Raw genomic sequence first — 25216 nt, forward strand, 5'->3', positions numbered from 1 at the left:
CCTGGCCACTGTGTAGACCCCAGTGATGGCAGAGCCCCTGGGCATGCCTGGACTGCATTCACCAGGCTCAAGGATCTCCCCTCATGCAGACCACCCTCATAGGAGGTGGGCCACCCCAGCATCCCCTCAGATGGAGAATCTGAGGGTCCAGGAAGCAGGGCCAGTGTAGGAACTGGCAGGCCTGGCTCTGTGCTGAGAGCTTCACAATGCCCATTTCCTGCTCAGGATAAAGGGTGAGGTCAGGGGCTCAGCTCAGAGCTCCCTGCCTCAGTTTCCCTAACTTCAAAAAGAGAGTTAACAGGGTAACTAGCGCCCTGGGTTACACTAAAGCTGACATCATATAGTGCCTAGAAAGACTGGAATGCTGTGCTCCGGGCCTGGGCATGGCTGCTTCCTTCATCACATACCATCACCTCACTCACACCAAGCAGCGTATCCATGAGGGCAGGGACTGGACATGGGGAATGCCAGAGTGGAGCAACCTGGACAGCTCTGATGCAGAACAAGGGTAGTGGAGCCTGTTCTGGGAAGATTCCCCAGTGCATGTGTTGGAGCCAGAACACATCTGGGCTGGCTCTGGGTGACTTTCCACATCTCTAGGGGAAGCACACGGTGCAGCCCTAGGTCCTGTCCAGGTAACACTGAGTGAACAGATCCCGACACTCACCTCTCTCAGACATCCTCATCTCCCGCCCAAAATGTCTCTCAGCATTCGGGCAGTCAGGAGTTACGATGGGGGAGGACCACCCTGAAGATCAAGGATCCCCACCCATCCCTGCTGCAGGGGAGAAAAGATTGGACCAAAGCTTCAGGGAGCTGAGCAGTTCTGGGTCACATCACCAAGAAGGCAGGAGGTGGGCTCTGCCTATAGACCCTGGGTCCCCAAGCCAGTGTGCCTGTGTTACAAGGAGGGGAGGTAGTGGCAGCCAGGCTAGCTGATGTCCATAATGACATCTGCAGGACAGTCAGAAAAGGTCCTGGAAGTCCTCCCCCCCCCACCCGGCCAAATGACAGGCCTGATGCTGCATATCACCTTACTCACCAACACCTCCATACAGAGGCCCAGCACCTGGCCCTGCAAGTCTTGCAAGTGTCCTTGCAAGTATCCAGGGCCATCCTCCCTGTGCCATGTAGCAGGCTCAGAGGATTTAGAGGGCATGCAGAAAGTGGTGTAGCTGATGAGGGCTCCAGGCTGACCACCCAAGATGCTGGGGGTGCCACAATACTTCCCTTGTCATTCTCCGTCCTCATGTCTCTCCCCTCTGTAATGTACCCTATTAGGTTACACCTTATTTTACCTAAAACAAAGATCATCCCTGGTTCCTTTGTATGTTTTTGTTTTGGTTTGGTTTGGTTTTGGGGTCACACCCGGCAGTGCTCAGGGGTTACTCCTGGCTCTACCCTCAGAAATTGCTCCTGGCAGGTTCAGGGGACCATATGGGATGCCAGGATTTGAACCACCGTCATTCTGCATGCAAGGCAAATGTCCTACCTCCATACTATCTCTCCTTTTATGTTTGTTTACAACTTGGATTTACCCAGAAACAGAGATAGTCTTACTTGTAAACCTGGGTGGAACTGGCTCAGGATAGTCTGAGCTACGTGTCCTTACTGCCCCACTCAGAGGTGGTCTCTGTACTAAATAAAAACAGCAGTTCTGGTAGGCAGCTGGCTCTTCAGACGAGGTAGAAGATTGCCAGACTTCAAGTGTTTCACCCTCAGCCTGGTTTAGATTATTTTATGCATGACCCTGATTCAGTCTCAATCACCTGGGATTGGAGATATGGTCATAGGGTGATTTTACAGCCCCCTTTGTCGACCCTCCTTCTTCTGTCTCTCCAGCATCACAGAACCTGCTCTCTCGGCCAACACTTCAAAGTCCTCAACAGAAACCTTTCATCCAGCTAAATCTGCAGGGCAGAAATGTTGCCAGAAGACAAGTGTCCTGGAACACAGGACAGAGGGGCTGGAGCTTGGTTCTATCATATGGCCCTGAGCACAGGATAGCAGAGGACACCATGACCCTGGGCCCCTCTGACCTCTCCTTCTTCACTGGCTTCCAGAAAGTTCCTCTGGGCATCTAACCACCAGTCCTTCCTGAAGCCTCCATTAGGAAACCCAAGACATCTCCATCCCCTTGACAAAAAAGATTTCTAGTGCTTCACCTGCAAACTTGCAATTTTAAAAAGAATAATAGGGGCTTGTTCTTCAGGCTCTTGTTCTTCCTTGAACATGTATCTCACGTGCTTGTCTGTTTCTTCGCTCACTTATTTCCACTCTGGAGAAACTTGTGCTCTCTCTTGAGCATATACTGCTCCCTCCCTCCCCTCACATCTCTCTAAATAAGTTTCCATGAAAACTACCTTGCTTCACCAAAAATAATAATAAAAGGATTACAACAATAATACGCATATTAAAACAAAATTGTAAGACCCGCCAGCTGGACAGAGTCACCTGGGGAGCTGATGGAATCCTGGCTGGCAAACACCTCGGGTGCCAACTCTGTGGGGAATGGGGTGCATGAAGGGGGAACCCCCACTGGGTGGCTCCTCCACCCTGAGGCAGAGCACGGGATGATGAGGACCGGGAAATCTTTCTGCCCTCGCGCCAATTTGCATATGATTACCCAAGAAGCCTTGCGCCTGGATTTTGCTTTTGCAAATTCCCACCCGTTTCATGTCATAAATAAGATAGGAGACAGAAAACTAATACAGCCCTTGGATGCATTATTCATGCCGCGTCACACTGTTATGATAGATTTACAACAGCTAATACATGCAAACGAAGTTTGGGCACTAAACGTTAAAGTTAAGGGTGGGGACAGGCAGGCGGGAAATCTGGGGGCCCAGGGAAGTGGCTTTCCTGACACTCTTTGTGACAAGAAAGCTCTGGGGTAGCTGAGGGTCCAGGCATCAGGGCATGCTCCTCCACCTGCAGGAGGCAGATTGGGGAAAGGGAAAGGGGTGGCCCCTGCAGCACTGAATTGTAAGAGCCCTGGGACATGCCCAAGGGCTCAGTGGTCAGCTCAGAGTTCTGGGCCCTGCTTGCGCATCCAAAGTGCCCCCGGTACTCTGTAAACTTGTAGAAATGCTCCCTTCTTACCACAACCTTCCCCCCAAGTGTTCATAAGGCTGTTCCTGGAAGGTCTGTGCAGCTGGGATGTGGCAGGAGTTGGAGAGCCAGCCCAGCATGTTTCTGCTCTCAGTGCTACCCTCTGGCCAGCCGATCACTGTCCCCCTCGACACAGTAGCCGCAAGCTGTGATGTACAATGCTCAGCCCAGGTCACCAGTCTGTGCTCAAGGCATGAAGCAAGAATATGGGGAGGTGAGATCTTATGGCAGTCACCTCCGATTAACTCACACACATTAAGCTCCTCGGGGTGGGAGCCAGGCCCAACGCCCAAGCATACCCTGTGCTCTGGCACTTTTGGGGGGCCAATAACTTCACCACATGCCCTGGCTGGAACTGCTACAACAGCACAGGGAAACTTGGGGGCAGGGAAGTTGCCTGGGGGGCATGTCAGAGGCAGATGACCCAGCCCTCACACAGGACACAAGGTGGGGGTCACTGCCCAAATCTCACTGCCTGAATTGGCCACCCCAGTAGCAGACCCAGCGCTGCTTGTCTCTGGGGACTCTGCCCCACCTCCCCAAGGGAACAATCCCTCCACAACACATCTCAAAGGACCCTGTGCCTGGGATCTCCTCCAGTCCACATTTTCACCTTTCTCTCAGGAAAAAAAAAAAAAAAGGAGCTAGAGGCACAGTGTTCTCCTGCCCTCCACACCCAGACCCCTGCTGCAGAAACAGGGTGCCGGGGCAGCCACCCCATGTGGCCAATAGAGGACGTGCACTGCTGGCAATGAGGGGAAAAGTCCTGGAATGACTACTGTGCACTCACTCACTCCCATACTGACCACTTCTTTGAGGACACCAGCTAGGTAGGAAGTGTCGACAGGATAGCAGATACCAGAAAAGGACAGGAACTAAACCCAGGCTCTCCAGGGTGCAGAGAAGAGCAGAGCCCAGAGACTGCAGAGAGGCACTGGGGCTGGTGGGGCAGAGGCCAGAGAGGAGGGAGAAGGCCTGTCCTCTGAACTCAAGCCTAGGAACTGGGCCCCAAGGGTCTCTCCCTAGCCCATTCAACTGCGGTGAAGCATACTCACAGCCCAATGGTCTCCACTGCCCCTCCCTATAATGCTGCCACCTTCTTGGCTGCCCTTGCCATCCTCCCACAAGCTGAGGGGATAGGACACCGGGCCCTGGTGGCTTCTGGGACAGCCTCCTGCCAGCAGCCAGAAGGCTCCAGCTGGACAGATCACAGCCGTGGGCTGCTGGCCTCCTGTCAGTCGGTCCTCAGTAAGTTTCTTTAAATTAAGATGCAACCATCATCCCGCAGCCGGCTTCCCCCTCCAGCACTCTGGTTAAAATGAACTCCAGACGACTGGATTAGACTTTGAAGGTGGCGATCTAGATAATGAACACGGAGGATGCAGTGTTGACACAGGCCCTGGCGAGGCACATTATTATTTAACAGGCCCCGCCGTCGCCTCCACCGGGATCAAGGAGCTCAGCAAGCAGCTGGTGGGCAGCAAACCCAGACGGAGACAGGCCGTGGGCACAGCTCAGCTGGAGCAGGGCTGCGCGTGGTCAAGGCAGCCAGCAGGGGCCCATTGGGTCTAATGGAGGCAACCCAGGGGCCCCTATTTGTGTATGCGTGTCCAAGAGCTAGGAGTCTGTCTGCTGGGGCCCCTCATCTGTGAGCTTCCCCAACTTCTAAGCACTTCCTGCTTCTGCTCCCGCCCGTCCTCTGCGGGCATGATGCCCTCTTTGCTCAGTGGTCAGCAGGCCTGAGTTTGGGCCACCCCCGCAGTTCTTCTCATCCTGGACTTCAAGCTCTTACTCTGACATTAGAATCCGTGCCCTGTTTATAGCCAGACCCTGAGGGACAGAGGCAACAGGAAGCAAGCCTCAGCCTCGAGCACTGGGGGACAAAGTGGGATCCCAAATGGTGCCCAAGAAGCAGGGCTGACCCCAGACACTCGGACACTGCCACACACCAGGTGTTTCAAAGTCCAGGCCCAGTGGTTGCGGGGACTCCCAGGTCACAGCAATATATGCAGGGCTGGGGCTCAGACTCCAGTTGTGGCCCATGCATAGTCCCCAACCCTGGCCCCTGAACCATCTTTTTCCCACCTGGGGACCTGTTAGAGTGAAAAGCAAGTGTAGAGCCAGATGAGAGCCCCAAGGAAGGGGACAGGACAAACCACTGGGGACAAGGTGACCCCAAGGAGACAGCCCTTGAAAGTGAAGGAACAAGTCGGGCATGGAGGCATGCAGAATTAGAGTCCTGTTCTGCCACGTCCTAGAGATGTGGTCTTGGGCCATCATTTAATCTTACCTGTGACATGGCAAGAATAAGAGGCTTCACCTTACCTCATGGGGCGGCTGAAAGGCTCAATGGGCTCATCCTGCCAAGTCCTTTACTAACCACTCCCAGGCCATCACTTTCTTTACTGTGACTCCCTCTTTGGTGTTACTTGCCAGCCTTGGAAGAGTTCAGGAAAAGTTCCTTAGTTTGTAAACAAAACCCCATTCTGGACCCTCCTCAACCCTCCCACTCTACCGTAGTTAGGAGCACTGACAGCTCTAAGAAGCTCTGTCATGGGGATGGGAAAAGGGTTTCCTTAAGGGCCATCCCCAGACCCTGGAACACCAGAAGATCCATGAGGCCACATGCTGCATAGCTGAGCAGATGCAGAGCAGCGCAGAGACCAGCCGATGGCCCAGCCTTCAGCTTCCTGCCTGCTCCTCCAGCCAGGCTGCTCGGCACGGCCAGCCAGCCCATGCAGTCATTAACAGTGGCTACCGGCTTCCAGACCCCGCACTGAGGCAGTGCGTTTCCTCTCCAGGCCAAGCAGCTTTATTAAACATGCAGGCGCCCGCCTCCATCCAGGCCTGCAGGAGCCGTAGGATGCAGCCAGCTTGCCCGCCCTGCATACAGACTTCCCATCACTAGCTGTGGACTATATCATGTGTTGCCTCCTCACCAGAAAAACCCCCACCCTGGTCAAGCCTTCCTCCATCTGCCTCCTTAGTGTCAATCTCCAACCCTGCCCTGGGTGCAGAGCAGGAGAAGGGCCTTGGGGAGCCCCTGCTTAGGAGCAGCTGGGCTAAAACCAATCCTGGAGTACTGCAACCTCTGGAGCCTGCTAGCTACTGCAGTCAAGGACCATGGGCCAGCAGTGAGTGCTGGGGACTGAGAAGATGCATTGCGACCAATGAGGGGCAAATCCACAGACCTAGGCAGCAGCCCATCCTTCCTCTCTTGAACTGTTCAGTTTCTCTAGAAGGCCATCCTGCAGTGTGGACACCCCAAAGGGAGTCCCCATCTCCCAAACAAGCCACCAAGATGTCCTGGAATTGGGGTGGCTGAGTATAGCTAGGTGGGGGACCGGCCAGCATAGAAGTTTTCCCCTGCCTTAGATGGAGCCTCCAATGCCCACCCCCAAAAAACACATGGGGGGAGGCCCAATACCCACCATTGATTCTTTATCCCATGGATATCCTGGGTCCTACAGCCACTCAGGAACCTTCCACAAAGTGAATAGAGGCTGTGTCTTCCCATCAGAGACTTTCCCATATGAAGAACAGAGGTTGTATCTCCCCCATCAGAAACCTCCCCCCATAGAGAACAACGAACGCTGTGCCTTCCCCCATCATACACCTTCTCACATGGAGAACAGAGGCTGTGCCTTCACCCATCAGACACCTTCCCACATAGAGAACAAAGGCTGTGCCTCCCTCATCAGACACCTTCTCACATGAGAACAGAGGCTGTGCCTCCCCCATCAAGTTGGAGCTGAGAGTGCAGGCTGGGACCTATCCCATCCCACGCAGGAGCAGCAGCTGTAGGCACCCTCTTCCCACTATCCTCAGGAGTCTGGAGTGAGGTACAACTGAGCTGGTTGTAGATCCGGGGGTGTCTCCTCCCTTCCTCCCATGGAACAGAGGCCCAGGGAGCCAGGAACTATGAGACTCCCATGGTGACTGTCTCCTTCCTGCTGGCACTGCCCCAGCCCTCCTCACTGCCCACCCCACCAGCTAGGTCCAGCAGTGCCAGGGCTCCACAGAGCCTGGTAGGTCTGGAACGAGGAAGGGTATGTGTCTGCTGGCCCACCAAGTAGCCAGGACATGGCCAGGACCTCAGCTCCAGACCTCTCCTCAAGGATGCCTAGATTGGAGTCCCAGCCCGATTCTGTCCCTAGAATCTGCTGACCCAGCACCTTCCCTCCTTCCTGCTCACACAGGGAATGGCTGAGAATCAAAGAAGCCCCCACTCAGGAGCTCCTGTGGCTCCTGAGCCATCATATGTAGGAATATAGGGGTGCAGGGTACATGTGGGATGTCGAGGTAAAAAGGGGATTGTAGTGCGGTATCCAGGGCAGAGTCCACGAGATATCCAGTGTGCACAGGGATGGGGTGCATAAAGTGGGTACTAGGGGGGCATGTGTGTGTGGTGGATATGTGGGGTGGTGCAGGGGTGAGGAGCACGGGCAGGAGTGTGGGGTGTGTGGAGAACATGGAGTAGGGGTGGGTAGGGTAGGGTAGTGTGAGATGTGTGGGGCACGGGCATGGGTTATGTAGGACAGGTATATGGAGTGGGACTGTGGATATGTGGGATGGGGTGGGGTGAGGTTGTGGGGGTTGTACAGAGCAGGTGGGGTTACAGTAGAGTGTGTGAAGTATGTAGGGTGGAGTATGTGGGGTAGAGAATGCAGGGCAGGTGCATGGAGCAGGGAGTGGGAGCTGAAACACAGCAGCCCCTGGGCATAGGCACAGGGTGGGTCCTTCAGCAGCCTTTCCCTTGCCCCCACTTCAAGGCCAGCCTGCAGGGAGGTGATATGACAGACACAGCTATCCCCTGGTGGGTTGGGTCCTCCAGGATGGCAAGCAGGAGCGACCCCAGTTCCCTGCCCAGCACAGTGGATCACCCCTTGGGCCAGCCTTAGACAATGTAGGCTGTAGTGGGGCCCAGCAGCCAATCTCTGAGCCAGCCCTAGTCCCAGCCCCAGATCCAGCTTTAGAATCAACATCAGTATCAGTATCAAGCACATCAGTAACAACAGGCAGCACAGCTGTGCCAGGGAACCAGCAGGCCATGAGGGCAGGACAGTACCTGGGTCTGCAGGCTGGTAGCATCCAGCACGGTGACTCGGTGCCCACAGCTAGCCCACACGGCATCCTCCAGGCTCAGCAGGGTGCGGATGGGCCCAGGGCCCACTGTCAGGCACAATGGGGGGCTTTCCAGGTCCCAGGAGACACCTCCTGAGGGCAGAGGGCAGGGTGAAGGTCAGAGAGAGGTAGGCAGGGCAGAAAGGAGCATCCCATAGGCACTCTTCACCCCTTCATGCAGGATGGGACACTTCCTACCTACTCCATCCACAACTCCCTCTTCTACCATGCTCCTCCCGGTTCTCTCAGCAAGACTCCTCTGTGTTCAGGCCTACATGCTGCCCTTCTGGAGCAGAGTAGCATCAGACCAGCCTGCCGGGAGAGCGGAGGGCCAATATTCTTTGCTAAATGTACCAGGTACCAAGTACAAGTGATAAGGGTACAGAGGAGGGGTCTTGAGAAGCATGGAGAAGAAAGAACCAATTCTGCATAGGGGTGGGGGAGTCACCCAAAGAGGCTTCTCAGAAGAGGCAGCACCCCTGCTGGGCCTGGCCAAAGGGATCAGAGTGATAGGGTGCGACTGACCCTCTGCTAGCAACTGGACACTCAAGAGCAATGCCACCTCCTGAGGCCTCTGTAAGAAGTAATGACCAAGGAGATAGTCTCGGTGGGGTGTGCCATGGCCATAGTTGATGGGGAGGCTACTTCCTCCCTCTTGTTCTCTCACCAGCCCAGCCACTGACTTCACCAAGACCAGCCACCTTCCTGCTCCAGAAACTACACAGTCCATGCCAGGAAAGAAAACAGGGCAGGGCTGAGGGGACAGGAACCCCACTTGCTCACAGCCCTGACTGCAATGGGACAGAGACTGAACCAGCAGGGACCAAAAGTATCCTGAACTAAAACATTTCTGGCAATGCCAGCACTGTCCCTGAGGTTGGTGTGACTCTGGAGACACTCACATCTGATGCCACACAGAACCTCGCAAGCAACAAGTTCTGCCAGAGGTTGTACGCAAGGAGAAGTTGAAGGAGGAAGTGAAGAGGGGTCCAGCCCTGAGACACAAAGGCAGTGGCTGGGACCTGGGAGGTAAACAGAGGGAGCTGCTTCTGCTTCTAGCTACTCAGTTCTGGGCCCCCTTCTCCACCCCAGACCACAGCAAACCTTCCTCTGAGCTAGCTGCTGGGGGCACAGAGCACCCCTCTGCTCTGCAGAGCCATCATCTGGGCTGGGGGCCCTCCTAGACAGGCCAGATTCTCTCCCACCTTTCACCTGTAAGCCATATCTCCCCTACCCAAGAGCACAGGCTCTTATGTGAGGGTCCAGATTGGACCCTTTGAAGCACTACTGACAAGTGACCCCAAGTGCTATGACAGGTATAGCCCTTGAGCAGCACCAAGTGTAGACCAAATTAAAATGACAAAGATTGGGCCAAGGGACAGCACAGCAGTCCTTGCATGCCTTGCATGCACCAGGTTTGATTTCCAGCAATCCCATATGGTCTCTCGAGCCTGCCAGAAGTCATTTCTGAGCACAGAGCCAGGAATAACCCCTGAGCATCACCGGGTGTGGCCTCAAAACCAAAATAATAATAATAATTAATAATAATAATATAATGACAAAGATGATTATCTTACAAAATCTGGCTCAGGCAGAGGCTGAGAAAGAAAGACTCGTCCACTAACTCCTTCTACAAGCTCAGGGCCAGCTCTCCCAAAGGCCAGGCATGGAAAACCTGGAAAGCCAGTAGGACTGGACTGAAACATCTGCATCAGCCTGGACAGATGGCTGCCCTCTCTGCCTCAATTTCTGCTACTTTAAAGCAGGTACCTTTTGAGGGCCTGCGGGTAGCACCTGCCACTCCTCAAGTCTCTGGCCCTGGCTAAGGATTCCTTCTGTCTCCACATCAAGTCTGATTAGCTCACGCTACCCACCTCTCCCACCCTGGTTGCAGTCCAGACTCAGTCTCAACTGCCGGCCCTATCACACAGAGAAAAGGCATCTACTCACCAGACGAAACTATTGTGTGTCACCAGCCATGGTGCTACAGCCCGCCTGTGAGTGCTAGCCTGTGGCTGCAGAGACCTACCAAACTGGAGATTTGGGCAAGGCCTCCAGTAGGCACCAGGGAACTCCAGGTTTTTTAACTCAGTGACCACAAGTCTCATCTCCTGTGACTCTATGGTTTCAGGAGTGTCTGAAGGGCTCTAGAACCGGGATTGTGGCCCAGAGTGACCACAGGCAGTATGGCCTCCATAAGGGACGCTGACCCCCACACCTCCCCCAAGCAGGAGTCCAGAACCATAAAAGCATAAGGCTTTCAGTGCCCCCCAGTGGGGAGATGTGAGTAATGCTTGTGGCCAAGAATTGGAAGTGACTGTTGGGGATAGTGTGAATGTAGTGACCACTCCAAAACAGAAACAGCCAGGGTATTCAGGACCCATGTCCAGATAAAGGAGCAAAGACCCATGGGGCAGGGCAGTGATAGCCACCAGAGATTCCTCATGTGACCAGGACAGCCAGGCCATGATGACCTGGGGGAGAGATGAGGCCTAATACCAAGAGGGTCGCTCCAGAAATGTTCATTTCATGATAGCACAGTACTCAACTCCAAAGGACCCTGGGCAGGAGCCAAAGCATATCTGCCCATGGCAGGACTCTGAACCAAAGTGCCTGGCTGGGGTTGTTCTCTCACTGCACCTCAAGCCCATTTCTTCAGGGAAGGGAACACTGTTACCCAGCAGTGCTCAGAAACTACTGTCCATAAAGCCAGGGGATTGTGCCAGGGGATTGTACCATCTAGGTGATATGGGGAATCCCCACACCACTATGTCCTCAGACCCTCCACTTGGCTGAGAATTGCCAGGAAGGGGCCCTTGAGCCTCTTGAACACTGCTAAGATTTTGCAAACTGATCATGGTGGGCAGGTATGGAAAGGTACTGGTCACACAGCCCAGGAAGCAACTCCCCATATTTCACACTCTGGGCCTCCTCTGGGCTCCCCCTGCCTTCAGGCCTTAGTGTATGCTGGTCCCTCTGCTAAAAGCACTGTTCCCTGCATGCTTCACTGGCTGCTTCTGAAGGTTTCATGTGACCTTGAGCCTGAGCTTTGGCAAGATCGGGTCACCTTGTCTTGCTTCTCATAATACTCTAAGTTAGTGCTCAGAAAACAGGAGGCTGCCACAAATGTTTGTGTTGCAGAAAAATAGCAATATCACCTGCCTTCCTCCGGGGTTCCTTCTCACATCCACCAGGCCCACCTGGACTCAAGGAGTGACTTGTGGCCTACTGAGAGCTTTGGGGGAGCTTCTACACACCTCCAAAATTAGGGTATGAGGCCTGATGCTCCCCAGTGGGCTTCCTGCTTCTGACAAAACCCAAGCTGAAAGCCTAGTTGGATCCCCAAGTTCCCTATTAAGGCTTAAATTATGTTATTCCCAAACTCGTATTTTAAGTCCTACCCCGCCCCCAGTGCTTCTGAATGGGCCATTATTTGGAAATATGGGTGCTGCTGGCATAATTAGTTACAATGAGGTTCCACGGGAGGAAAGTGGGCCTGAGACCAAGATGGCCAGAGTTCTCATGAAGAAGGGACATCTGAAGCCCCCTCTCTGCAAATGTGGAGCCCTCACCTTCACCCAAATGGATATCCAAGTGAAGCCAGTGGAACAGGGTATGGGGTGCAGGCAGCCAGACAGAGCTTACAGTATTCCTGGGTGTCCCCTCAGAGCCTTGCTCTCTATGCCTGCATATCTGCTCCAGATTCATACACACACACACACACACACACACACACACACACACACACACAGAGTTTGATGATAAGAGGGCCGTTCCCCTCCCTCTTCCCCCTTTAATTAAAAACTATAAATGCCTTATCAAAAGCTAATTAAAAAATACCAACACAGTGCCAAGTGGCAAAAAAAAAAGCTCTGTACAAATCCCCGTTTATAAGCCTGCAACAGGCAGTAGTACTGCAGTATCAGAGGAGCTGATGGCCCCACAGGGACAGCCTTAGAGCTCAAAGCTCAGAGCCCTGGGGTGGGGGTTGTTGGTTCCTGTCTGTGCTGTCCCCGTCAGCAACAGCAAACTAGGGACTCCATGACCCACTCAACACAGGGAATATAGCTCCTGGCATGCCTGGGGGACTATGTCCGCTCTGAGACTCAGCCCTGGGCAGGCAGGAACCCACAATTACACTCTCTGAGCACTCTGTGATAACAGGGCTCCAAAGCTGCATGTCAGTCTGGCAGGAGTTGCTTGCGTCTGCACCTCTCCTGGCTCATGACCTGACAGATGACAGCGTGTGGCTCTGCTGGGCACCGGTGCTGCCGGGCTCTCATGCAGAGCAGTGTCGGGTTAAACAGCTGAGCCCTCTGGCACTCTGAGCCTTGGGCACTGCATCCTTCCCATGTCACAAAAGAGGCAGTTGAGGAGGCCCCCCAAAAGACCACGTATGCAGGCACACATAGTCTAGGGCCCTCAGACCACAGTCCCAGCTCTTCCAGTGACAGCTTCAGCCACCACTCCAGTCGCTGCTCCTTTGCAGGGATCTCCACCGATCCCCAGAAAATACTGCCTTGTATATTCTAGAATAGCCTAGAACATCTTTCTTCCTGCCACAACATTCCATTCATCCCTGACCTTCATCCCCCATGACCCCTCTGACAAAAGCTATTCAGAAAAGTAGGTACCCCTGGCTGGTCCTCACTGCCCCTGTCCCATCCTTCAACACCTCCTCCCATCCCTCACTTCCACTGTCCCAGCCCTCATCGCCCCCTCACCCAAGCTCTTACCACTGGTCCGAGGGTAGGCCGCAAGGGTTCCATCCTGCAGGCCGGCAAGCAGGTGGAAGGGACTGTGTCGCAGGCAGAGCACAGGCTGCAGGCCAGGACTCCTGCCGGTAGCAAGGCACTGGGTTCCCGTGTCCACACTGCTGTAGACCAGGATGCTGCAGGAGGAGAGACCTGTGTGACTTGTCAGAACCACCCCATTCTCCATAGGGGGGCTCCCCCTTTCAGGAGCTGGGCCTCTTCTCTCTGGGTGGCCCTTGGAAGCTAGCAGTGTCTGACAACCCATGAACCTCAAAAAGGATGCTCAGAGCAACATCCCAAAAGGCTCATTCTCGTCCCATCTCTGTGACGCCTCTTACAGAGCAAAACAGGGGAAAAAGAAGGGACTGAGGTTGCTGCTTTTAAGGAGACAGAATTCTCTCAGAACAGTGGAGGCATTACAGGGCCAGACCCTTCGCCATTAACTGAGGAGAGCCAGATCCAGTCCCTACAGGGGGATGTTTAGTCATGGTGAGAGAGCGGGAAGTAAAAGACCAGGGTCTGGTCTCCTGGAACACTTCAGGAAGGTCTTCCAGGAGAGTCTAACTCAGGAGAGTCTAAACAGTTCCCACTCTGCAGATACAAAAACTGATGCTCAGAGAAGAGAGAGAGAGGGGTACCTGAAGTCCTCAGGAGGATGGACACACCCCACTGTCACTTTTAAAGCACAGAGTAGCCCCAAGGATCCCCACACTGGTACCCGGCATCTCCCCCCACTTTGCCCCTTCCCGTCCTCCAACCCTGCTCCCCAGGATCCCACCTGCCATCCTGGAGGCCCAGGCAGACGGCCGGATGCACTGTGGCTGCGGGCTCCGGGGGCAGCGGCCTGGCTGGCCTGATGGTCTCCGTCTCCACCCTCACCCTCCTCCGGCTCTGGAATGTACTCCATGCACAGTACTGGGGCAGCCAGGGGAAAGGACTTGACCGTGCGGGGTGAGGGCCGGTTCAGGGAGAAGATCTCCACTTGGCCCCCAGCGCCTTCCTGCCCACCCCCAACCTGGAAGAGAAATACAAGTAAAATATTAGTGGGAGCCCAGCCTCAGCCCTCCCAATTGCCTGTCCCCATTTTTTTTCTCGGCTTGGAACATTCCAGAACATGTCCCCCACTCCTGCCTGATTCATACATTCCACTGTAAATCAGTTAAGGAATAAAGGTGGACTATCAGCCAAATCAACTCTGTCTCCTTGTCTTTTTACAGAGGTCTTTGAACAAAAAGGTTTCTTCCTACACTCTTCACCTTTTAAACTTCTTCAGTTTTGCTCACTGTCTTACTACCTCTGTGTGTTGTATAAGATAGGCATTTAATATGCACTGGATTGGTAAGTGATTGGAGGAGCAGAGGGAGAATGGGATGAACAGATCGATGGATGAATGGATGGATGGGTGGATGGATGGATGGATGGATGATGGATGGATGGATGGATGGATGGATGGATGGATGGTTTGATGGATTGTGTTGATGGATGGATGTGATGGATGATGGATGGATGGATGGATGGATGGATGGATGATGGATGGATGGATGGATGGATGGATGGATGGATGGATGGATGTGATGGATGGATGTGATGGATGGATGTGATGGATGGATGTGATGGATGGATGGATGGATGGATGGATGGATGGATGGATGGTGTGGGTGGTGGAGTGGGTGATTGATGGATGGATGGATGGATAGGATAAAATGGATGGATGGATTTGATAAAATGGATGGATGGATGGATGGATGAACGATCTGGGTGGCTGGATGAGTGGGTGGGTGGGTGATGGATTGGGTAGACTCACAGTACTAGTAGAAAGAATAGATAAAGGCAGAAAGGCAGCTTTCCCCAACATCCTCCCAGTTCTACCCTCCCTGCTGTCCTGGGCATGGGGGTTACTCACCCAGAGGTAGCCCTGTGGAAGAGAGGTGCTGACCGCTGAGAAGCCCAGCAGTGGGTAGCTGACGGGACTATGGACCAGAGCCCCTAGCTGTAAGACAGTAGATACATACATGGTTTCAATGGAGGTGCTGAAATGACTGAATCTGAATCAGAAGACTCCAGATCTGAGCTCCTAGCAGGTAGTAATGTCATGATTCCTGGGGAGCGAAGGAGCTGGAGAAACCACAAATCTCACTGTCTCTCTAGCACGTCCTACACATTGAAATTCCTCCTCCTCTCTTCTAGAACCTTCCACCTAACAGGAGCTGAGTGATACTCCCGGCCATCAATTTCTCCACCAAGGACCACATGACACTCCAGTGGATCACCAGCATATTCCAAGAAAGCCACAGATGACAAGTGGATAAATCGAGGGGATGAGGGGAAACACAGCACGAGACCAAGGGACCAGCCGTAGGACAGGACAGTAGGACATAGGAAGGAAACAAGATGAGCAGGTGTACCATCAAAGGCCAGAAAGCACTGGGCTAGGTGAACCGAAAAGCCTTTCAACTGGACTGTGTGCTACACCCTTGCTTTGGAGACAGAAAAGGAGACTCCTAGAAGATGCATGAATGCCTGGGGGGGGGGGGGAGGAGGAGGAGGAGGAGGAGGAGGAGGAGGAGGAGGGTGGTGACAGGTCCCAGATGGTTCAAGTCCAGAGAAGTTCCACAGGGTGGAGTATTGGTCCTGCCCCCCCCCTCGACCGTAGCAACTCCACAATGAAGCCCACCAAATTCAGGTGTAGGGGTGATTCTGGAGAGTCTCAGCCTCAGAGCCTCTGCTGCCTGTCCCTCCATGCTAGGCGGCTCTCTGGGACCTGTCATTGTAGCCAAGACAGAAGTGGGAGGAGGCTGTCTGACCCTCTCCTGGGTCTTGCTAAAGCCCAAGCCAAGAGGGAAGCCATGTGGGGTGTCTGTATCCTTTGCCTAGCGAGTACTGCCCTCTGCTGGTGCCTACAGCATGACCAGCAACTCCAACTGGAATCCTCTTAACATTTTTGTGTAAAAACACCCCATGTGCCATATCTCCAACCCCAGGTGAATGAGTCTGAATCAGGGTTATGCATGGAATAATCCAAACCAGGATCAGGGTGAAACACATGTAGTCTTGTAGTCTACCTCATATGGAGAGCCAGGTGCCTGCCAGAACTGCCGTTCTTACTGAGTACAGAGACCACCCCTGGTGGGGCAGTAAGGACAGTGGAAAGACAGATAGCTCAGGTTATCCTGAGCCAATCCCACCCAGATTTACAAGTAAACCTATTTTGGGGTAAATCCAAGTTGTAAACAAACATACAAAGGAATCAAGGAAGATCTTTGTTTTAGGTAAAATAAGGTATAAACTGACACTTGTGTTTTTGTTGTTGTTGTTTAGTTTGGGGGCCACACCCAGGGGTTGCTCAGGGTTTACTTCTGGCTCTGCATTCAGGAAATACAATCCTGGTAGTGCTCAGGGGGCCATATGGGATGCCAGAGATGGAACCTGGGTCAGCTGTGCACAAAGCAAGCACTTTACCTGCTGTGCTATCACACTGGCCACATAACTCTTACTTCAAGGGCCTCTCCCCTTTTATCTGGTAATGTGTCAGCATTTAGTAAGAGAGGGAGGGGGACACAGGGAGTCAATGGCAGGGGCAGACAAAGCTCAGTGTGAACCAGGTCCCTGTCCTTTCTCTCCCACTGGATCCCACATTGAGGCTGGACGGATTACTCAGCCCTCGGGCTTCACTTCTGCCAGGCTGGGAACAGGGGTCCTAAAGCATGAAGTGGGAGGAGTCCCTCCCTCATCCACTGGCTCAGGGCACTCTCAACTCTACTCCTCAAAATCCTGCAGCATGCAGGTCAGTGCCAGCAGGGGCAGGAATAATGGTCGGGTTTTTCTGCCAGCCGACCGCACCCTACACCAGGCTTCCCTGTGGGAAAGAGCCGGCAGCCCAGGATCACACGTTTCCATGGCAACTAGGATGTTTTCATGTCAATGGAGCCGAACCCACACAGCTCTTTGGAAGGAAGAGGGCCTGAGCCCAGAGTGGGTCTGGTCAGGGTCCCTGGACAATGCGCAGGGGCTGGCACAGATTGCTAAGAGCCCTCCCACCTGCTGGCCAGTCCCAACCCAGCAGCTACTGGCAAAAGGCAAACCTGTTCATCTTGAAAGCAGCCACCCTGGCACCCTGGCAGGATAGTTGTGGGGAGCAGAGGGTGACTTGGAGCAATTACTGCTCAGGTCCTAAGAGCTGGCCACCTTCAGCTGTCCTGCACCCTAGGGACTCATGTGGGGTGTCCAGATATTCTGCCTGCAACAAGTTAGCACCCAGCAGAGTCATTGCACAAGGAGCAGCTGGCATGGAGCAGGGAAAAAGACAGGGATCCCACTCAGATAGTTATGGCCAGCAGGGATGGTCAGAGTAGAGGCCGTGGCAAGTGCCAACACACAGGCCCTCTGGAGGCCAGGGTGCTGACCTCGGTGCCCTGTGGATGGCATTACAGAAGTCTGAGGAGTGGGACTGAGGTGGGAACTGATCCAGGTCCAGTTGCTGCATCTCCAGGGACAGGTGTCCAATGGGGATGGATAGGAGTGTTCACGAGGAAGCTTTCCAAACCTCAGTGGAGGAGCAGGCCTTTATACATTCCCCAAAACTAACAGCAGCCAATTTTGTTTTGTTTTGTTTTTCTTTCTTTCCTGAAAGAAGTGAGACCATAAGCTGGAGCAAATGGAGGGAGGGAAGGAAGGAGGAAGAAAGGATGGAAGGAAAAACAGAAGAAAGGGAGGGAGGGAGGGAGGAAAGTAAAGAGGGGAGGGAGGGAGAAAGGAAGGAAGCGAGGGAGGGAGGAAGGAAGGAAGCGAGGGAGGGAAGGAAGGAAGGAAGGAAGGAAGGAAGGAAGGAAGGAAGGAAGGAAGGAAGGAAGGAAGGAAGGAAGGAGAGGGAAGGGAGGGGAGGGAGGGAGGGAGGGAGGGAGGGAGGGAGGGAAGAAGGAAGGAAGGAAGGAAGGAAGGAAGGAAGGAAGGAAGGAAGAAGGAAGGAAGGAAGGAAGAAGGAAGGAAGGAAGGAAGGGAGGAGGGAGGGAGGGAGGGAGGGAGGGAGGGAGGGAGGGAAGGGAGGGAGGAAGGAGGGAGGGAGGGAGGAAGGAAGGAAGGAAGGAAGGAAGGAAGGAAGGAAGGAAGGAAGGAAGGGAGGGAGGGAGGCAGGGAGGGAGGGAGGGATGGGAGGGAGGGAGGGAGGGAGAGAAGAAGGGAGGAAGGGAGGAAGAGAGAAGGGAGGAAGGAAGGGCAAAGCACTGCAGACACTGCATCAGGCTGATGCAGGGAAGTTGAGTTACATATAGGAGCACATCTGAGGCCTCTGATAGGTGCCCCCTGCTTCATCCTGCCCCCACCTCTGCCCTCAAACCTGTACCCCTGCCTCAATGGCCCATTTTGCCTCCTGCTAATCCTCTGGGTCTCAGTGGAAGCACTGCTTCCTCTCAGAGGCCACTTCTGACCTGTGTGGTCTGAGCACTGTCTTTTGCCCACCGACATGCCTCCTTCCTTCTTCCTGCCAGAAGAAAGAAAGCTCTCCTAGAGAAATGGCCCACTTGTATCTAGCCTGAAGCCCAGGACACAGTGGGGATCCAGAACTTTGATACAAAACCAATGGAGGGAATAAAAGAATGGATGAATGAGCTGACAGCTCGAGGGAGTGTCCTGTCATTTCTACAGAGGAATCTGCAACCCACCCATCTGCTCTGGGGGGCCCGTTTATTGGGGTCAGGGTCCCACAGTCAAATTCTCTGCTCCCTGAAATGCCATGGGAGGAGGCTGGGCAGGAGCTGCCATAGAATGCAGGGTGTTCCACCTCCACCAAAGCTGAACAGCAGCATTTTCTTGTACATGCTCACTTTCCCTAACCAGGAAATAGGTCCAGAAACATCCACTGGGAGCCCAATTATAGACATTACAACAGGAGCCAAAAGGTAACGAAGGAGGCAGGGTAGTGGGTGCTTAAACAACAGAGTAGCAGGTCAGCTGCCAACCAATGACCTCAGAAGAGTCCAGCATAGCCACTGAGCCCTTTCCTAACAACTGGGCTAGAGTTAGACCATCCCCCAATAAGGTCACAGCAATTTTTTTAATCAAAATAACAGAACTTTCCATTCCTGAGATCCATGGCAGGCCCTCTCCCCACCTCACTCCTTTTTTGGGTAGGAAAATGAATTCCCAAAACACAACACAGCCTGACCACCAACCTTTAGGGAGTGGAGAGGCTGAAGTAGAAAGCAGAGAAAGGGGGCTCACAGCCACTCTAGGTAGGATCCACAGTGTCTGCCACTCACCTGTAGGCTGAGGCCCCTGAGGAGAAGGCAGGGACGCAGCAGGCCAGGATCGGGCACCAGAACGGAGCTTTGCTTTTCTTGTCCTCGTCAGGACATAACCAGCCAGGCTGGTTCTCTTCCCCCTGTGGGGAAGAGGAAGATGGTGGATGATAAAGGGCTCAGTCAAGGGCTGAGAATGCAGCAAGGAGAAACCCTGGAGCCCCAGAAGCCCAGCCTGCCCGGCGGCCCAGTATCAGACTCAAGTATCTGTGGCCAAATCCCAACCCTGCCCCTGTGGACACAAACAGCCCTGGCTGAAGGCAGAAAGTCAGAAAACTGGGAGACAGGGAGGTCACAGTTTGAGTGACCATCAGCCCATAAACCAGTCACTCATGCTTACTGAGACTCAAGTTCTCCACCCTACAAAGCAGGAACATAATAATTTTTTTTTAAAATAATGCTTTCAGAGGTAGAGGGATAGGTACAATGGCTAAGGTGCTTGCCTTCCATGCCACCAACTCAGGTTCAATCCCTAAAACTCAATATGGTCCCTCGAGTCTGCTAATGAATAAATGCTGAGCACAGACTCAGGAGTAACCCCCTGATGCCACCAGGTGTGGTCCCCAAACCAAACAAAACCAAACACTTTTGTCCTGATGTAGTTGTGCAATGATTGCTTGATAGGAAGTTTCCAGAGACACAAAGAGGCTGAACTCCACCCAGCCAAGCCAGAGGCAATGTTGTCATGGCTTTGCCTTCTGATGGAAGAAGATGGCCCCAGTCATGGTAGTGGGCAGAAAGGCTTGGGATAGGGGGACATCATACCTGATTGAGGGATGGCAGAGTTATGCCCAGGCTCGCACTCACAATGCCCAATGCCCCGGACCCCCAGATAGAGAAGGTAGGGGCAATGAGGAGAGGACATGATTGCTTTGGGCAGGCTTCAAGCCTGGGATGGTTTCATGGGCACATGCCACCAGCAGAATGCATCCAGCTCTATATGAATGATATGAGCCTTTTCCAAGGGTGGTGGACATCACTAAAGGGATCCTTGGGGTGCTACCTCACCAGAAAAGGGCGCTTTGTGTGCTGGTACTAACAGGGGGTCCTGGAGGCAATAGCAAACACAGAAGCTCCTGAGATGTGAGGAATCCAGCCACAGCCAGGCAAGCTTACATGACACCCGCTTCACATAGTGAAGCCTCCCACCAAACCATAAAGCGTCACTGCTGCTTGATGCCCCCTGTGCCCTCTAGCAGTGGTGCCCCTAGAAGTGAGTTCACTGCCTGCATAAAGTGGCAACCTGGGAGGTATCACAGAAAACTAGGTCCTGCTTCCCAGGAAGAAAAAAACAGTGAGGGAAAGGCAGTCATAGCCTGTGTGGCATCAGGACACCAGCTGGCATAGATTGTCACAGATTGGCTGGGTTATATTGTGAGTTTTCTACATGGGATAGCTCAGCATGGCCTGATAGGTGCATGGGTTTGGCATGGGTTAGCATGTGGTAGCACGCAGGATAGTTTGACATGGGCTGTCACTGAAGTACCATGATTTAGCACCAGTGGCATGCCTTGGCATGGGATGGACCAGATTGCTGTGGTCTGGCAATGTTTGGCATAGACTGGCATAGTAATTAGTTATCATGGTTAATATGATTCAGCATGGATTAGCATAAACTGGCAATGGAGGGAATGTGTTTGTATGGGTTAGCAGAGTGTTATAAAGCTTGGCTATGGGTGGCCCTAGATAGCATGAGATTAGCATGGGCTGACACAGTCATGAAGTAAAAGCTGATCATGGCCCAGGTGGGCATCAGGTCAGCCATAAAGGCATAGTGGGCATCAGAACACAGTGGTCTTGGCAGGCCTCTCCCCACCATGCCCACCATATTTCCATAAGCTCCAGTAATCACACTGATAAGAACTACCATATCTGCCCATCAGCCAGTACCATAGACTCATTTAACTCTTAAAAGGGAGGCAAGCCATGCCATGAAAACTCATGGCAGGGGAGTGCAGTTAGAGTAGAGAAGGGATCACTATGACAATGACAGTTGGAAATGATCTCTCTGGACAAGAACTGGGTGCTGAAAGGAGATAAAAGTGATGTGCATGATTACCCCATCAGTAACAATATTGCAAACTATAGTTTCTAAAAGGTAGGGGAGAGAGAAGGAGTGAAAGAAGAAAAATGTCTGCCACAGAGGTAGTCAGTATGAAGAACAAGAGAGAAACTGGGGACATTAGTGGTGTGAAGTGTGCACTGGTGAAGGGTGTTGTACATTGTAAGACTGAAACTTATCATGAATAACTTTGTAATTGTGAAAAAAAATACACCCAGATATATTATGCACAATCTTGTAAACCACAGTGTTAAAGTAATCAAAAAAATAAATAGAATAAAGAACATACCAGATTCACAGATGATGGCACTGGGGACCCTGGGGGGTTGGGGGCGAATCCCCCAATCTACTAAAGCTTCAGAAACTGCACATGCACCCCACAATTGCAGTCACAACAATGGCCTAACTTCATCACTTTTCCACTGATCTTTGCAGAGATAACTAACTGCTAAAACTCCAGGTGTGCCATTTCAGGGGCTAAGATCACTACAGTCATTTTGGGGACAAGACAGGCCGCCTCCCCCGCCCACACTGCTCTCCAAACTTCTGAAAATTTCGGCAGCCACCCACACCATCAACAGTTGTCACCATGTCAGCTCATCAGCCCAGCTCCACAGCCTCTCCAAGTCCTGGACCGTGCAGCCGTATATGCAGCCAGGCGACACTTCCATATTTTTCAATACTGACATCCCAGTAGGAATGCACCAAATTAGATATGAAATTATCTCAGAACCCACTTAAGCTCAACAAACAAAACTAACAACAGAATGCTCAACTAGTAACAAAGAGCTTAATTCACCTTCAGAAAATGGCATAATGGCCTCATTGCAAGAAATGACAATTGTCACACATTTCCTTTTACTGAAGTTTTTCTTTTCAATAATTCTGTTACCATTTCATTGTTACATGCAATATTAAGTAATGTTCGTACCTGCCCAAGGAGCAAAACTTGCAGTAGGGTGGAAAAACTGGGTTACAATGATGGAAGGAGTGTTACACTGATGGTGAAACTGATGTGAGAATAGAAATAACTGTATTATGAGCAAGTTTGTAACCACAGGAAGGAAAGAAGAAGGAAGGAAGGAAGGAAGGAAGGAAGGAAGGAAGGAAGGAAGGAAGGAAGGAGGGAGGGAGGGAGGGAGGGAGGGAGGGAGGGAGGGAGGGAGGGAGGGAGGGAGGGAGGAGGGAAGGAAGGAAGAAGGAGAAGGAAGGAAGGAAGGAAGGAAGGAAGAAGAAAGAAAGAAAGAAAGAAAGAAAGAAGAAGAAAGAAAGGAAGAAAGAAAGAAAGAAAGAAAGAAAGAAAGAAAGAAAGAAAGAAAGAAAGAAAGAAAGAAAAGAAAGAAAGAAAGAAGAAAGAAAGAAAGAAAGAAAAAGAAAGAAGAAAGAAAGAGAAGAAGAAAGAAAGGAAGGAAGGAAGGAAAGGAAAGAAAGAAAGAAAAGAAAGAAGAAAGAAAAGAAAGAAAGAAAGAAAGAAAGAAAGAAAGAATAAGAAAGAAAAGAAGAAAGAAGAAAAAGAAAGAAAGAAAGAAAGAAGAAAGAAAGAAAGAAGAAAGAAAGAAAGAAAGAAGAAGAAAGAAAGAAAGAAAGAAAGAAAGAAAAAAAAAAAAGAAGAAAAAAGAAAGAAAGAAAGAAAAAGAAGAAAGAAAAAGAAAAAAGAAAGAAAGAAAGAAAGAAAGAAAGAAAGAAGAAAGAAGAAAGAAAGAAAGAAAAGAAAAAGAAAGAAAGAAAGAAAGAAAGAAAGAAAAGAAAGAAAGAAAGAAAGAAAGAAAGAAAGAAAGAAAAAGAAAGAAGAAAGAAGAAAGGAAAGAAAGAAAGAAAGAAAGAAAGAAAAGAAAGAAAGAAAAAGAAAGAAAGAAAGAAAGAAAAAGAAAGAAAGAAAGAAAGAAAGAAAAAAAGAAAGAAGAAAGAAAGAAAGAAAGAAAGAAATAAAGAAAGAAAGAAAGAAAGAAAGAAAGAAAGAAAGAAAGAAAGAAAGAAAGAAAGAAAAGAAAAAGAAAGATGGTGGCCAGCCCTAGAGAAGGGCTCCACATCTCATAGGTAGCAAGACTGGCCCAAATTAGCCTCTTCATCCTCATGCCCACCAGTGGAGTGACTTCCATCCTATCCCACCATAGGGAAAAGGAGCCCTCCCAGTTCTCAAGCCTCCCAGTTGCCCAGTCTCTTCCCACCATATCACCTTGTCCTCAGCCCTCTCCTTTTCCTCCTCCCCACACACACTGGCATATCAGGGCCTGCCAAAGTATCATTATATGTGTTTTAATGATCTGACCTTCTCTCTTCCAGATGGCGCCTTCCTGCCTGCAACTGGGATGTGAAGAGAAAATGGGGCTGCAGAGTCCCCATCTGCTACTGCCATTGTTCCTGTCACCAAAGATGAGCTCGAGGACAGAATGAACAGGCCATTGGTGCTGAGAGCTGAAAGCCGCGCTTGGGACAGGGGCATTAAGAACTGGCACCGATGGCGAGGCTGGGGATTCCCAAATGACACTAAGTGAGGGCTTGTTTAGTGCCGGGCTTTGTTTTCGTGCACTCACAGAACATATAAGCAGGTCCCCTGAGCAGGGACTGAGGGGCACCTGAGACTGGGGGCCACCATAGTCCCCTTCCACTATCCCAAGAACAGCCTGGGGCCTGCCAAAAAGACCAGGCACCACCCTCGCCCTGGCTCCAGATCATGGTGTGACTTAGAGACAACAGCCCTGAACACTGTCTCTGGAAGGTCCAGCAACTGACACTGTGGACACAGAAAGTGTACTGGCCAGGGTATATACAGATGCTCACTGTAGTCTGCTGATTAGAGCAGGTCTGTTAAGTCAGCTGTAGGGACATTCCTCTGGGGCCAGCAGGGGAGAGGGCAGAGGACACCCCCATTTCCAGCCCTTCCTTCCTCCCATCTCTAGGGCTTGCCATTTAGAGCCCCTTTTTCCCAGAAACCTTTACAAGTGGGATTAAGTATGGCTGGGAGGGGACCTTGTTCTTCATGACCCTGTGAGTAACCTAGATGGTTACTTCCTCTCCTGTGAATCCCAGTCACCCCATCCCTGGAGCTTTTCCTGGGTGTCAGGAGCTATCTTTCCACAGGCTCACAGAGCCACATGAGGGAGCCCCTAGCATCTCCCCCATTTTCTCAGGGAGAATCCAAGCCACATGGAGGTCAAAGAGTGCATCCACCAATGTGCTGGACATCAGCAGAGCTGGGCCTACACCCAGGCAGGCAGGGGAATGGTACGGGAGTTTCCCTAGGGCCCCCCATCCCACTCCCACTCCATGACAACCCCTCCTGTGATAGTCTGCTAGGAGTCCCATCCTGACACAGTTAGTAGAGAGAGGACAAAACACACACAGCAATAAAGGGATAACGTCCTCCGCCAATAAATGTTTTTAACATATTCTATTTCCAACAGCTCATATTATCCACCACCACCCACTCCCCCCAACTCCACCAGGCATTGCAGATTAAAAAAAAAAAAAAACTGGCAAAAATAAAGGAAGAAATTATTCAAGCCCCAGGGGAACCCAGGCATTCAAGTAAATTTCAAATGGACTCTGCTTCCACAGAAAAACTTCTGCCGCAGTGAAACAGTGTACAAATAAGGGCTGAGTGTCTTGTGGTAGCCAGGGATGGAGCTGACAGCCAGAAACCTGCCCAGCAGGACCCATCAGCCCCAGGGGACACCTCAGGAGCAGGTGATGCTGTGCCAACAGGACTCAGGAGTGGCTAGGCTGAACGGCGCCCCCTCCAGGATTGGGACTGAACGAACCACAAGGGCTCAGGCAAGAATCAAGGCAGATTGCCTTGGAGCAGAACAACTTGTAGGATGGAGTCTTTCCACACAGCCTAGCCCTAGCTAGACCTCCTGGTCACCCAGTAG

The 25216-nt window shown here is 52.0% G+C and overlaps 2 protein-coding genes across 2 annotated transcripts in view; one reads left to right on the plus strand and one right to left on the minus strand.

Annotated features, from left to right (window-relative positions):
- The window catches only part of PADI2 (peptidyl arginine deiminase 2), a 651199-nt gene that overhangs the window by 79186 nt on the left and 546797 nt on the right, over nt 1-25216 (plus strand). The gene's annotated exons all lie outside the window — the stretch shown is intronic.
- ARHGEF10L (Rho guanine nucleotide exchange factor 10 like) overlaps nt 1-25216 on the minus strand; it is a 124261-nt gene that overhangs the window by 12129 nt on the left and 86916 nt on the right. Inside the window, 6 exon segments of the mRNA XM_049772149.1 lie at nt 8180-8328; nt 12972-13126; nt 13768-13859; nt 13861-14004; nt 14893-14986; nt 19250-19363. Of these exon segments, the coding sequence (XP_049628106.1) occupies nt 8180-8328; nt 12972-13126; nt 13768-13859; nt 13861-14004; nt 14893-14986; nt 19250-19363 (748 nt within the window).

This window comes from Suncus etruscus, chromosome 4 (assembly GCF_024139225.1).
Source record: "Suncus etruscus isolate mSunEtr1 chromosome 4, mSunEtr1.pri.cur, whole genome shotgun sequence".
Lineage (NCBI taxonomy): Eukaryota > Metazoa > Chordata > Mammalia > Eulipotyphla > Soricidae > Suncus > Suncus etruscus.